Source organism: Rhipicephalus sanguineus, chromosome 10, assembly GCF_013339695.2.
Source record: "Rhipicephalus sanguineus isolate Rsan-2018 chromosome 10, BIME_Rsan_1.4, whole genome shotgun sequence".
In the NCBI taxonomy this organism is placed as follows: Eukaryota; Metazoa; Arthropoda; class Arachnida; order Ixodida; family Ixodidae; genus Rhipicephalus; species Rhipicephalus sanguineus.
Genome location: NC_051185.1, coordinates 118059540 through 118073641, shown reverse-complemented (window position 1 = coordinate 118073641; position 14102 = coordinate 118059540). Strand labels below are relative to the sequence as shown.

The 14102-nt window shown below is 45.4% G+C and overlaps 2 protein-coding genes across 2 annotated transcripts; one reads left to right on the top strand and one right to left on the bottom strand.

Moving 5' to 3' along the window:
- Nucleotides 1–6489: 6489 nt before the first annotated feature.
- On the top strand, nt 6490–10227 carry LOC125760299 (uncharacterized). Its single transcript, XM_049420179.1, has 3 exons — nt 6490–6826; nt 7449–8077; nt 10218–10227. The coding sequence occupies exons 1-3, from the start codon at nt 6491–6493 to the stop codon at nt 10225–10227; spliced, it is 975 nt and encodes a 324-aa protein (XP_049276136.1). The 5' UTR covers nt 6490.
- A 45-nt stretch (nt 10228–10272) lies between these two features.
- LOC125760298 (uncharacterized) lies at nt 10273–13129 on the bottom strand. Its single transcript, XM_049420178.1, has 4 exons — nt 12845–13129; nt 12150–12425; nt 11721–12061; nt 10273–10278 (listed from the first exon to the last, which is right to left on the bottom strand). Exons 1-4 carry the CDS (start codon nt 13074–13076, stop codon nt 10273–10275), a joined length of 855 nt encoding a protein of 284 aa, XP_049276135.1. The 5' UTR covers nt 13077–13129.
- Between the last annotated feature and the right edge of the window lie 973 nt (nt 13130–14102).

The window sequence follows — 14102 nt, the reverse complement described above, 5'->3', positions numbered from 1 at the left end:
CGCGGTCCCTTGAGGGTCCGGGAAATCGGACGTCGACTGTACCAGGAGCCGCGGTGTACGGGTATGCGCCACATGTGATTGACAGTTTAACCAGGAACGGCGAGAACAGACATCGGTAATTTAAATGCGAAAGCGTTAAGAAAAACCGACATCGGCAGCGTTGATCCGATGAATGGAAAGAATAACAATTGGGATCCCCGCAAGAATCGAACCCAAGCATTCTGCGTGGCAGTCAGGTATTCTACCACAGAGCTACGCCAGGTCTATAAACTGGTTTGTAAAAACAGCCTATGCAGGCGTAATGTCAGTGTAACGTCAATTGTGGTTGTGGTGCTGGCTATCTAATTTTATAACAAAGCAATAAACACTACATAGGTACTCCCACGGTACAGGCGTCATGTCAGGTTAACGTCTATGGTTCCGGTGTTGGCTCCGCTTTATTGCAGTCTAATAAACATTACATTTGCATTCCTATGATTGAGCAAGCATCATTCAAGCGTTGCTCGACCCAGAGCAATATGCCAACGAAAGTCACGTATGATATATTCGCATGATTGCATCCCTAAGTGCATTTACTTTCGACAATACTGACATATGTGCTCTAACGTGAGGGCTGGCGTTACGTCGCACCATAAGTTATCCTTTAGACGCCAGTGTTTTCAACGTGCCTGGTAAGCCCACGATGTGCACACAGCTACTACACTCACAAAAACACGTCGATCTACCTCGTAACGCTTGGCTCAAAGCCATAAAATACAGCCTAGAGGTACTCGCTGACTGCTTCGCATGAAGCAGATTCCCACAACGCATGGGATCTGCCGAATTTTTAAAATTTTATAGCAATTTGTGCTAAGCAAGACAAGTAGTACTGTAAAAATACAGGAGAAAAAATTTGAATCTGCAAATAGAACCGGCACGCCATCCGTGCTCGGCCGATACGAAGACAAGCAGAGACTGCGGCCAAGCTAAGCCGAACATTCTGCATTTGCTGCCTCACCGTGGCCTCAGCGCGCACTTTGTTTAATCTGCGTGCTTCTCGTAAGTCTGCATGCTTACACAGCGTTTGCTCTAGTGTGTTTCCACGACGATAAGCTGAAGGCTATGTTCAGCGTGCACCAGATTAAGAACTCAGCCACAAATGTCTTGCTTTATGACTCTACAAAGTGGCACCAAGAATATTGGTAAGTCGAGCAACAAGGTTACTTCAAAGCCCATGTGCTCAGATTGTTTGGCGAGTTCAGTGCATGGCATTTACTCTTATTTAGTCTTTGTTCGATATCGCCTTTCTTTTTGCATTATAAACGTGGGACGAAGCCAAAAAGCCGGGAAAACAAATCCCTCGTCCTCAGTCTTTGGTATCCGATGACATCGAGACCAACGACGCCTCGATTGCAAGTTCAGGTGAGGTTGAATTATTGAGCACATATATTGCTGCAGTTTGTTTTTGTTTGTCAGCATGCACAAAAAACATAAGCACAGATTAGAGGTGAAGGACCGGCGCCCCTCTCGGGAGTGTAGTTGAAGTCTCGCAAAGCCTTTGTGTATTTTATGCCCAGTGTGCGTGTTAAGCCAAAAACGCGTTTATTAGCTCATAATAAAACGCTCTAGTCGAAGTGGTTTGTGCGTTGCCGTGCGTGCCAGTCGGCATATCAAACTTGTTCGATATAACGTCACAACAACCACATACTTCATTACAAAACATGCGTAGCATATGTTCATTGTTACAATTTATTAATGCTGTTGGCTTAATTTTAAGCATAAGCATGTAACTTGCAGCACATGTTTTAGCCAACTCGTGACAGCCTGACTGCATGCTGTGTTGGGCTTGCAACGATATGGAATCTAGGCTGCCTTTCTTTCCAATTTCTTCATTGTGAATCTACCCTAGCTTAATTTATTTCATGCCATCTTTAAGCTGAGATTTAGTGGCAAGCTCTAGGCATGACGGTCACCACCATCCCCAAAAATAGCACGTCACAGATTGCAAGTGATTTTTAGATGTGAAGCATCTTATGGCGGAGTTCAATCCGGTGGTGGTGGTGGTGTGCGGCGTGACCACCCTTACTGCGAATGCACAAACCCTCTCCACTTCCCCTCTCCCCTTCCCCCTCTCCACATCACTTCCACCTTCCCTTTCCCCTCCCCTCTCCCCTTCCCCCTCTCCACATCACTTCCACCTTCCCTTTCCCCTCCCCTCTCATTTCCCTCTCCACTTCCCCTCTCCCCTTTCCCCCTCACCACTTCACCTCTAAAACGCGGGCTCTACATGCCGAAACACTGCTTCGCATCGCCTCATGGTCCCCTTTAGCGGGAGATGGTGTGCTTTTTTTAAAGAGTTTGCTCTAATTTAACGTTAACCACAGAATGCATAAGCTTGAGCGAGTTTGCAGTTTTAAGACACGCTAATATACAGATTGGAATGAACATATCCAGGTTCCAAACGGTACAGCTCAAACATGGGTACAGCTCTTGGGAGCAGGGAGGTTGGTTTTCATCCCGAAGGATATTTTGGAGCCTGTCTTCTGTTGTGAACGACTGAGCCAGTTGATGGTCTTTCTTGGTGTATCAAGAGGATACGGACAGGGGTGTGCACTCAGAAAACCTCACAAAGTTAGTGATGCGTGAAAAAATGCTCGCTCACCTCCCAAAGCGAAAACCACCGTGTTGCTTTGAAGTCAGCCCGGCTCTACGAGGTGTTGCTTTGAACCGCATCTTCCTTCCAAGGCAAAACCTGAAAAAGTCGCTTGCCGTCAGTTTCACGTGTACTGCACCCGAAAACACTGCAAAAAGGGCATTAAAAACGCAAGAACGACAGAGACCTCATCACAAAAGTACAAAAATGGGGCACGAAACGTGGTGCACACGTGCGCAGCTCACCGTGTTGCGCACCGCAATGGAGGTCTATCAGACAGAAACGAAACACAAGCAAGAAAAAACGCGCGGGAGGGGCACGTGACGGCGTTCGGCCAATGGGAGCACCGAGCATCGAGGGAAAGTGCAGGATAGATTAAGTAATTAAGTAATGCGATTCAGGGGCTTGAGCTGCAGCAGCCCTTGTCAAAAACTCGAACGGTGTTTATGAGAAAACAATGACCACTGCCTCTAATCTGCCAATGAGCCAATTTCTTTCACCTCCTCACCAAACTTGCAAATCTTTGCAAATCTACAAGTACATCACATGTGTCAAGTGCTTGGCACAAAATGTGATTGGAAGGAAAAATGAAATAAATGAAAAATTACAAAATAGAACTCCTTATGCACTTACATGTACAGTAACTTGAGCAGTGGTATTGGCATTAAAGAGCATTGACACCACGATCGAGAAAGCTATTTATACCCTAACGTACTCGTGGGTCGACTCTGTCACGCTCGGATCGAGCCGAGAGTCTGAGCAAGTTTTGGAGAGTAATATTTCGGCGAGACTGAGTCCGAGTGAGCCCTAAGCACGAAATATATTTCTTGATCGAGTCCGAGTGAGCTCTACTTTTTTTGCCGATCTACGCTGCAGCTACATGTATTTCGCAACGCAAGCCCCTCAGCGTACAGAGCAGTGCTTTACACCGTACAGATTCGATCTGCAAACCCGAACTGCTAATCACAAAATCACGGGTGACACCTACTAAGACAACAACACTGCCACAACTGGAGCTACTAGGACCCTTGATTGGAACGAGGCTGCTTATTTAAGTACTAATACGTGGTCCTCGCCGATTTCAAGCTGGTCTGCACGTTGCGGACATATTCTAAAATCAGCCTTTCATGGATGAAAGGTGACACGACGAAATAGCAACAATTCTGCCAGACTCAAAGACATCCGAGTGAGAACCGACCCTTTCATGTGGAGGTATTGTCTGGGACTACTATGTTCAGCGGATTACTCACACACACTGTCCAACCGTACATGGTACACCTAATGGCTCAGCGAGTCAGAAGACAAATCACCACTGCTAGAACGTATCAGCACAAAGGACATGGTCATTGAAAAATGGCTGTTCATGTTGTGGCAGGATCTGAAACGACGTCAGCATTGATTCTGGACGTTGAAAAGCACAGCAAGATTGACAGGCTGCTCAGGGTCATGGCCCGAAAATTCCGATTCATTAACCCCTCCGAAGTAAAAGCGGAGCCCATAATGACCAGCTGGCAGCCGAAGAGGTCACCGAAGCAGATAAATATTGCATCAGGCATGTACAGCAGAAAGCCTTCCACGAAGAAGTCAGTCTGATTTTGAAAAGTGTAACTATGAGGGTTACATCTCCCATCAAAGATCTGAATCTATTTTTGGATGCTGACAGAATCCTTAGTGTCTGAGGGCATCCGTTAAACCTTGACGCATCCGAGGATATAAACCATCCAGTTATCCTCCCTCATGACTACCCTTTGTCTACATTGTTAGTAACAAAAGGGCACCGCAAAATACCGCACGAAGGAACATGATTTCCCAGTTGAGAGAGCGCTATGGATCTGTTGAGCGAGAACAGTGGTAAAAAATATTGTGCACAGCAGGCACTTCAGAGTAGGCCCTGGCAATTATGCTCCGGCTGCACATAAAACGTCATTGTTTGATGCCTACGAATCCATTCGAACGCATGGGAGTCGGCATCGCAGGACTGCTATTTATAGTGGACCGACAAGGAGAGACGAAATAGTGCTATTCGCAGGGGCTTTATCATGGAAGTGCATGTGAAGCTGGTTTCCAGTTCGAGCTCAGAAGCATTTCTCACGTCCTTCTGGCGATTCGTTGCACGGTGGGGCCGAGTCACTTATTCCAACAACACAAGAAGATTCAAAAAGATACTGAAAGACTTGGAGAAATTTTGCAGTCTGCCATCTGAAGAAAAAGCGATGGGATTTTTTAGCCAGAAAATAATCATCTGGAAGTTTATTCCCAGCGTACCATGGTGGGGAGATTGGTGGGAGTCGGGACGACCGAGCTCCTGCTGGGAAAACTCCTCGGCAAAGCACTTCCTAACAGTGAAGAGCTGACAACTGTATTACTAGAGGCAGACGTAGTCGTGAACTTCGGGCCTTTGACCTATATATAGTCAGACACCGGGGAGCCTGGTGCACTAACTCTAGCAGACGTCCTCATGAACAGAGACAGATGCCACTACGGCAGATTTAATTCCGACTTGACAGCAGACTTGACTAGAACGGAAGCGGTCTGAAGATGCACTTATAGGACACGCCTAACCGAGAACTTCTGGGAAAGGCAGAATAAAAGATATCGTTAGCAACTTCGATCGGCGCACTTTTCTCTTAAAGGGCCCAAACCACCTCCGATATTTTCTCAAACATTTCAAGTAAACATGCGCACGGAGTTCAGGGAGTCGTGGCAACCGGAAGTGCCCGCTGTTTCGAACAGCATGTCAGCAATCAGCGATGACGGTATGTCACGCGAGTTTGGAAGGGGCACTCTGCGAGCAGGGCAAAGCGGTGTCGGGAGAGGAGACCAGCTGACGAGCGAAGGGTAGCGAAGGAAAGAATGAAACGAGCGATTGCAGCGTTTCAATCATCAAACATGTGCAACTCCGCTATTATGGCACTGTTTAAAAAAATTCTCACGGCTACGTGTTCATTGTAGACTTGTGCACAGTTGTCGCACCACGACTAAATTTCAACCTCTGGATGGTTCAGAGGCTCTTCAAGAAAAGAACAAGGAAAACCAAGGCAGGTGATGTCGTCATAGCGCACGCCAAAAAATTGCCACGACAAATGTGAACGAAATAAAGGAAATTTTAAGGAATTTTTCTTTGTTAACACAACATCAATTAGAACAGACAAGAACACTTAAAGAAAGTATAGGGGATGTTATTTGCAGTAATTTACGATATAAACGTGAAGAAAGCAAAGCGCACGAAAAGACAACTTGCCGCTGCATGGACCGAACCTGCGACCCTCGAATAACGCATCCGATGCTCTCGAGGGTCACAGGTTCGGTCCCTGCCAGCAACAAGTTGTCTTTTCATCCACTTTCTTCACATTTATATCGTAAATTACTGCAAATAACATCCACTATACTTTCATTGGTGTTCTTGTCTGTTAAGTTCTAATTATTGTCATGACATAAGTGGAAACTTGTAAGGGTTCTCGAGGTCTACAAAGGTGCTGACGGCCACATCCGATAATGCAAAAAGATTCAGCAACCACAAGGTGTTGCGACTAATAGAGCTATACAAAAACTTTACTCGCCCGAGTTGGACAAGAAACTTACGCAACCGGGATGAGTTGATGAAAATGCTGCACTGACCTTTGCCGAAGAAAGTCGCCTTCCGCAACAGAAGAACTCGGGGGAAGCCACAGCAGGTGAAGCCAGATGATGCGAACTCCTAAAAGAATACATAGTTTTCATGTGACGTCACACCGTCGTCTGCTGGCGGTATCCGCCATGTTGGAGAACAGCGACAAAGGCGCGCGAGCATGCCCAAGCGTGCGCACGAGTGTTCATCGCTGTCTTCCTGCAGTCTGTCGGCTATCGAGTGTTTGAATGATGGCGCCTGTCAGGCGGAAGGAATTCTGCCCGTCATATTTTGCCGAGCTGGTGGGTCCGACGCGTGCACGTTACGAAGCGAAGGTCAGCATGTGCGATGGAGTTGACCCCTACACGTTGTGCGCCGGTACTGACACGACGACGGACGTGGAGGTACTACCGGTTACGACGCATGCCGACATAGTGAACTATTTGGTGCTGTCGACGAACCACGTATCGCTCACCGAAATGAAAGCTTACAAGTCACTTGAGGCTCACAACTACTTCACCAGTGGCCGTGTGAGCGGCGTGACAGCAATGCGGCTACCCTCCAAGCGCGTCATCGTGTTGAGCGAGGTAAGGTTATGATTATTTCTAAAATATATTCGTAAAGCATTACCACTGTAATAACGTAATTAACACGGTACTCACTCGTACGAACTCATTCTTTGGCCGTTCATTACTGCACCGTGCGCTGCTTCAGTGCTCAAAGTTCACGCCGCCGGCCGTTGCTTACGACGCAAAATACCGTGTTTTGTTATTCGTATGCCTATATACAGCTTTCTGAGACTCGTTAAGTGTAAGCGTAATATGTAGAGCCCACTGCGATAGCATTTCAGTGGTTTTTTCACTATGAAATCGACAGCTTTAGCAGGGGCGTAGCCAGAAATTTTTTTCGGGGGGGGTTCAACCATGCTTTATGTAAGTTCGTGCGTGCGTTTGTATGTGTGCGTGTATATATACACAAGCAAAATTGAAAAATTTCGGGGGGGGGGGGGTTTGAACCCCCCCCTTGGCTACGCCCCTGAGCTTTAGGGTGTTGAGCAACAAGGTGCTGGACATCGTTTTAAAATGAGCATATGTCCCTGTTTTGGTAGTCGTTTAATATACATGTGGGCTGTGTACATGTTTTAAGAAGCACGACAGATGTACGGTTGCATTCATTCTTCTAAGCTAGGATGAATCTTTTTTACTTCAGGTCGCCCACTCCCAGCGGCTGCGAGAAGCTCCACTCAAGCCTTGGGTGTTGGTCGACAGTGATGGGAGCATATGTACAGCGCATTGTACCTGCATGGCAGGTGCAGGTGAAGCATGTTCCCACATCGGCGCAACACTTTTCGCAATGGAGACAGCTGTGCGCATCAGGGAGTCGAGGACATGCACACAAAAGGCAAATGTTTGGCTCCCCGCACATCGCTCAGGCACAGAGTACAAGCGACTCAAAGAAATAGACTTTGCGTCTTCAAAGAGAAAGAAAACTCGCATGGATTCCATTCCCAAGATACCACTTGAGGTGCAGCAGCAGCCAGCTGTTACGCAAGCATCAGCTTTGCCTCCTCCAACAGAGGAAGAACTTAAGTCATTTTATGCAAGCATCGATGACGGAGGTGCCCCACCAGCAATATTCATGGTCCTGCCAGTATACAGCGACAGATTTGTAGCCCCCAAAACCAACAAGCCTCCCAACCTACGACAGCTGTTGTGTAATGAAGCCAAGTCAGAGAACTTGCCAGAACTCCTCGAACGTGCCAAAAATGTACTTCCTGAACTGGCCATCACTGAAGAAATGGTGCATCATGTGGAAGCGGTGACGAGGCAGCAATTCAGGTGTCCAGCATGGTTTAAATATCGTGCTGGACGGATTACAGCTTCTGTGATGAAGAGCGTATGTAAAACAAGCATAACTCAGCCTTCAGTGAGCTTGCTGAAAAGGATATGTTATCCCGAACTACATCAATTTAGTACAGCAGCCACATTGTGGGGTATTGATCACGAATCAGATGCTATTGCACAATATGCAGATAAAATGAATAGTAGCCACACCAATTTTTCTCACAACAAGACTGGTGTTTTCTTGAGCTCCGAATTCCCATACTTAGCAGCCAGTCCCGACAGTTCGGTAATGTGCACATGTTGTGGGAGGGGACTCGTTGAAGTTAAATGTCCCCATTCAGCAGCTGATACCACGGTAGAACAAGCAGCCTTAAACAATGATGACTTCTGCCTAGAGGTAGTGAATGGGAAGTTGCAGTTGAAGCATAGCCATAGCTACTTTTTTCAAGTTCAAACACAGTTGGCGGTGTGCAATCTTCCATACTGCGATTTTGTTGTGTGGACCCCACAGAGTATGTATGTTGAAAGAATACTGCGGGACAAGGTGTTTTTTGAGACCATCAATGTAACAGCCTCAGACTTCTTTAGTAAGGCAGTCTTGCCTGAGCTATTTGCAGAATATTTTACAAAAAAGAAGAGCGCAAATTCTTCAGCTAGTGCAGGCACTTTTTGCTACTGTCAAGGACCAGAGCAAGGAAAAATGCTTGCCTGCGATGGCAGCAACTGTAAGTATGGCTGGTTTCACTATAGCTGTATTGGAATAAGGCGGGCACCCAAGCAAAAGCAGTGGTTTTGTCGGGATTGTACCAGATCAGACAGCAGTCAACAGGTCTTACTGCCCAAATAAGATATGGACCGTGCTGTAACGTGGCACTGTGCATTAATTTCACAACTTGATGGTCTTTAACTTGCCCCACTAAGCATGGTAACAACTGCTGTATTATACCATGTTTGTTTTTTTTTTTACGGCACGGTTGTTTCTCTTTTGCATAGCAGTAATCTCATGCGCTTGTGTAAATTGGGTGCTTTAGTCATTGCTGTATAATCTTTCATTTAAAGAATTTTTTTATTTGTGTGTATTCCTTTTAAATCATGTGCATCCCGAGATGTTATTAGGTATCAGCCTTCATGCACATTGAGTTGTTGTGATTTCGTTCTAGTCATTAGAACTTTCCATTTGTGCTTTAAGTGATTTTACGCCATTCATCAAAGAATACGCCTTCTTATCATGTTTCAATTCTGAGGCCTTATTCCCAAATAAGATATGGACCGTGCTGTAACGTGGCACTGTGCATTAATTTCACAACTTGATGGTCTTTAACTTGCCCCACTAAGCATGGTAACAACTGCTGTATTATACCATGTTTGTTTGTTTTTTTACGGCACGGTTGTTTCTCTTTTGCATAGCAGTAATCTCATGCGCTTGTGTAAATTGGGTGCTTTAGTCATTGCTGTATAATCTTTCATTTAAAGAATTTTTTTATTTGTGTGTATTCCTTTTAAATCATGTGCATCCCGAGATGTTATTAGGTATCAGCCTTCATGCACATTGAGTTGTTGTGATTTCGTTCTAGTCATTAGAACTTTCCATTTGTGCTTTAAGTGATTTTACGCCATTCATCAAAGAATACGCCTTCTTATCATGTTTCGATTCTGAGGCCTTATTGCCCAAATAAGATATAGACCGTGCTGTAACGTGGCACTGTGCATTAATTTTCACAACTTAATGGTCTTTACCTTGCCCCACTAAGTACGGTACACAGGCTTTTTGAATGTTATCCTCATCTAATGTGGCCAAGGCTAGCCAGGATTCGTTTCCATGCCATTGAGCTTAGCAATGTAACAGCATGATGCCACAACTGCAGGCGAATTTTATGAAATAACGTACACAGCCCACTACTGTAATAGATTTATTTAGCTCAGTCTATGAACAAATGTGTCCATATTTGTCTTGCTGCATCACACTGTGTAAATAAAACACTTTGACATGCAGTTTATGAACATGTGACGGATGCTTCACAATGAACACATTTGCCTGCTTCCGAGGCATAATTCTGGCAACAGCATACCTATCTCTAGCTGCTGTAATGTGACTTTGACCCATTTAATTACTGTGGTTGTCATTATTTTGCAGCCGCGCCTGAACATTGGTCTGTATTGTTGACACAGAGGAAGCAGACATTCACAAATCACGACTGCAATATCAACATTACAGTAAAGAACATATTAATATAGACACCCAAAATGCAAGCACACCTTACTATTTCGGTACACTCTTATCGCAATCTTAGACTAATATTTTTAGCAGCAAGGCCTTATCAAAACTAACAACTAAATTGCAATCACTGTGTATTACCATTATATGCAGACGCAAGTGAAAAAAAGTCTTGTTTATATGCAAGGGCACATAATAGCACAATATATACATAAATCAACTGGACTACATTCAAGACAAAGAAAAGCTCGAAAGGCAAGAACACTGAAATAAACTTAAAAAACAATGTGTAAATCCACAAAGCAAAAGGGCAGAGATCACGGGTTTCAGTCAGTGTGCAAAATATTTCACTCGCCATTCTACTCAGTCTCCAGAGGAGAAAAAAAAGTGTATTTAGCATACATGCTAAACCATGAAACAACACAATATATGTAGACATCAAACGGGCTATCTCAACTTTCAAAAAAGAAACTCTGGATAGAAGGCAAGAATATTGAAATAAACTTAAGAAAAATTCTGCCGAAACATGTCGTCTGCATGGCTAATTATTGCTCAACTGCGAAGTTCTACTTTTGGAGAAACCTTGAGTTTCCTTTTTGGCAATTTACATGCAGCACAATTTCTATTCATCCATTAATGATTTCCTTCATGTAGATTGCTGCAGAATTTTGTTCAATCTTATTCCGTGATGACAAGTCTGATCAATCACTAATTGGAACAGGAAAGCGTTTCTGCAGGTTCGTTCTCATTTCCTGGGACTACAGATGGGCAGATGTTACAAAAAGCACAACAAACTGTGACTATTTTGTCCAGCGGCGGGACGGGATCATCCTGCCTACATGCAATAAAATTAATTGGCTGTACAGCCTTCATGATGATGTATTTGTTTCGCACAAGGCCAATTACCCGCTCAACATGGATGCGTACACTAGCAAGCTTTCTAGTGTTATGAATCTCCAGAGCTGTGAGCTGATTTCTACCTTTTGTGAAGGCAGGTACATGCAAACGTGCACAGTAGAGACCAAGCGTGTCTGCAATGTCAAATCCACGATCTGCCAACACAACATCACCCTGCGTCAACAAGTCAAGTATACCACAGTTCTCTGTAATGTGCTTGTCACTGCATCTGCCACCCCACCCCTCCGAAATATAGGTTATAATACCCTGAGGACTGATTCCTATCAAATATTTGGCTGTGTTGCTGCTCTTATACTGAGACCAAGTCTCACCACGTGGCTCTAGGGAAGAAGGCCGCTCAATTTTGATCTCGAAGCAATCTATAATCACCGCAACTTTAGTGCCGAACGAGTCTACGAAAGCTTGCGGCATGGTCTTTTGAATAAAATGCCTGGACGGCCAAAAAATGTGCGATTTCAACCTCCAGAAGGCAGCATTTAGCCACTTCTCAAAAATTCGGCTCACTGTAGAATCGGATACACCAAACCTGTAACCTAGGTCTTGCAGTGGAAAATTGCACTTTAGTTTCATCAGGAACACAATGAACTCCTGAAATTTGCAGAGGCCATTTTGCTGCGTGTGTTTCACAACAGTCTCTACAATCTGAAAGATGGCAAGGAGCCTAGCAAAAGTAGGCAAGCCTGTGTAGAACACAACTTTGCCGGGGTCACCTCGAAGTGAAGCCTCTGTCACTTCAAGTTTCATTTTTTGCTTCTTGACTTCCTGCAGCTCGAACGCAAGCCTCTTGCCGTCCTCCTCCAAGGTGTTCATGTACGCCATGGTTACATCTGTTTGCACAGCAGCATCTGCAAAAACAATTTGGGGGCATCAAAGTACAGTTAAAAGTAGTGCTGCTTTTTACTGCATCCAAGAGGTATCTGTGAGTAAACAGACCTGTAACTGAAGTGGTCTCGTTGGAACATTCAGCAGGCGTCTCTTCACTGAAGTGATCGCCTGCATCGACCATTTCAGGCGAAGGATGGTCAACCTCTGCCGGCTGAATGTTAGCTGCGTTCGCTGCTGGGGCCACCTTTTTTTTTGCCAGCCGATTTTTGGCGCGCTTGTACCGAGAAGTAGAGTTAACGCCCGGTGCTGTGCGGTTGCTGTATCCCAAGTGTTGGCTCGGCACCCAATCCGGGTTTGTGTTGTCCATTAGACTCGCTGGCTGTCCTGCAAATTACAAAACATCAACAGTGAAAACCTGGCGCGCTGTTGCATGTGAAATTGCGACTTCAGCGCGAAAACTGTCTCGTTACAAGCTGTTACGAACAGCGCAAAATTACACAAGGCACTCGCGATCAGTAGCCCGATGTGAACGGCAGTTTCAATGCACGGTACAAACAACACGCATCGAGCACGTTAAACTCAGCAGTTTGGTGCAGACAGTGACATTTTAACTCGATTGCAGTACGCAGATCGCAGTCGAAGGTGCCCGTTAAGATTCAGAAGATCCGGAACGGGCTCGAACGCGACCCGGAGAGCTCCTGCGATGTTTAAACCGCTGCACACACAGCGACGGCTGTGTTGCAGGCGATTGTAAGCGGTGGCGTTAATTTTTTAAAGTGTTCGCTTCATCCTGTTTTGCTTACCTGAGATGAAATGCCGACCGCATACACGGAGGTAATCCAGGTTCTTGAGGCCCTTTCTGTTGATGCGAGCGAGCCAGAGACGCCGACGCTCCTCCGACAACACTTTCGTGCGGTCGCATTGCCGAGTTATCACTTTCGGCAATCGGTAGAGCCCGGTTCCTGGCTCCAGGTCCGTTTTCTGTGCGGCAGACGTGCTTCTCGCACTACAGCCAGTCATCGCACACATCGGCATTGCGACGCCGCACTGTTACTGAACCCGCACAACGCGAAAATATCGGACCTGCACACGCACCAAACGATAACACCGCGCTAGCAGTTCACCATCATGGCGGCCACCTATCCCACAAGCCCCAGTTGTGACGTCCGTGAAAACTATGTATAAGAGTTGTCTGCTGTTTAGAGCCTCGTTGTCTTATGCCATTGAACCACATGCCAGTTTAAACACCGTTTTCTATAAGAAAAGTATATTTAGTAAAGATTCAGACAGAAGGACACAGTTAATTGTTCCTGCCATGCCACTAGCTTCCGTGCAAAATAGCTTCATTGTGTGCTTGTGCCCCAAGCAGTTTAGGCTTTTGCTATTTCAGTAACCTGTATGCCTGGCTTTATGAAACTATTCACATAACGTAGAAATTATCTAAAGACTGTTGGGATTCACACGAACATTCACATGACAGGGACCCGTAAAGTCGGGCGACTTGAAAATGAAACCATACCAATGAACTCTGCAGTCATCCTTGCTACAGAAATGAAGGCTGCCCTACTTTTGCATTCAAGACAATTTTACAAGTGTGTACACGTTCTTTAACAGACGTAACAAGGAAGTCAGTTCTTCGATTCCCCTAATCGAAACACGTCTATTCCAACCAAATCAAACGTGCAATAAAAAGCACACACACTTCCCTAGACACACAAGAAAACTGAACCAGCAACCATTACGCAAGCTTCACTTCAGGGTACACGCACACCACCACACGGACTGGAAATTGAGCACTGCGCTCGTAAATATTTCACTTTTTCCATTTGTTGAACCCACTTCACAACAGTGGGCAGAATTGCTCAAATATGACACGGGGCGCAGAAGTTTCACCACGGTCACAACAGCACGCACGATCAACAACAATCACGGGGGCAATACGTCCTCATCGTATCAACATTTCTGAAGCGTGGGCTCGAGTAGCATTCACAAATTATGCATGCTATTCATCGCGACAAACACAGAATTCATGAACACTTGTTCCGGTGATTGATCACTTTT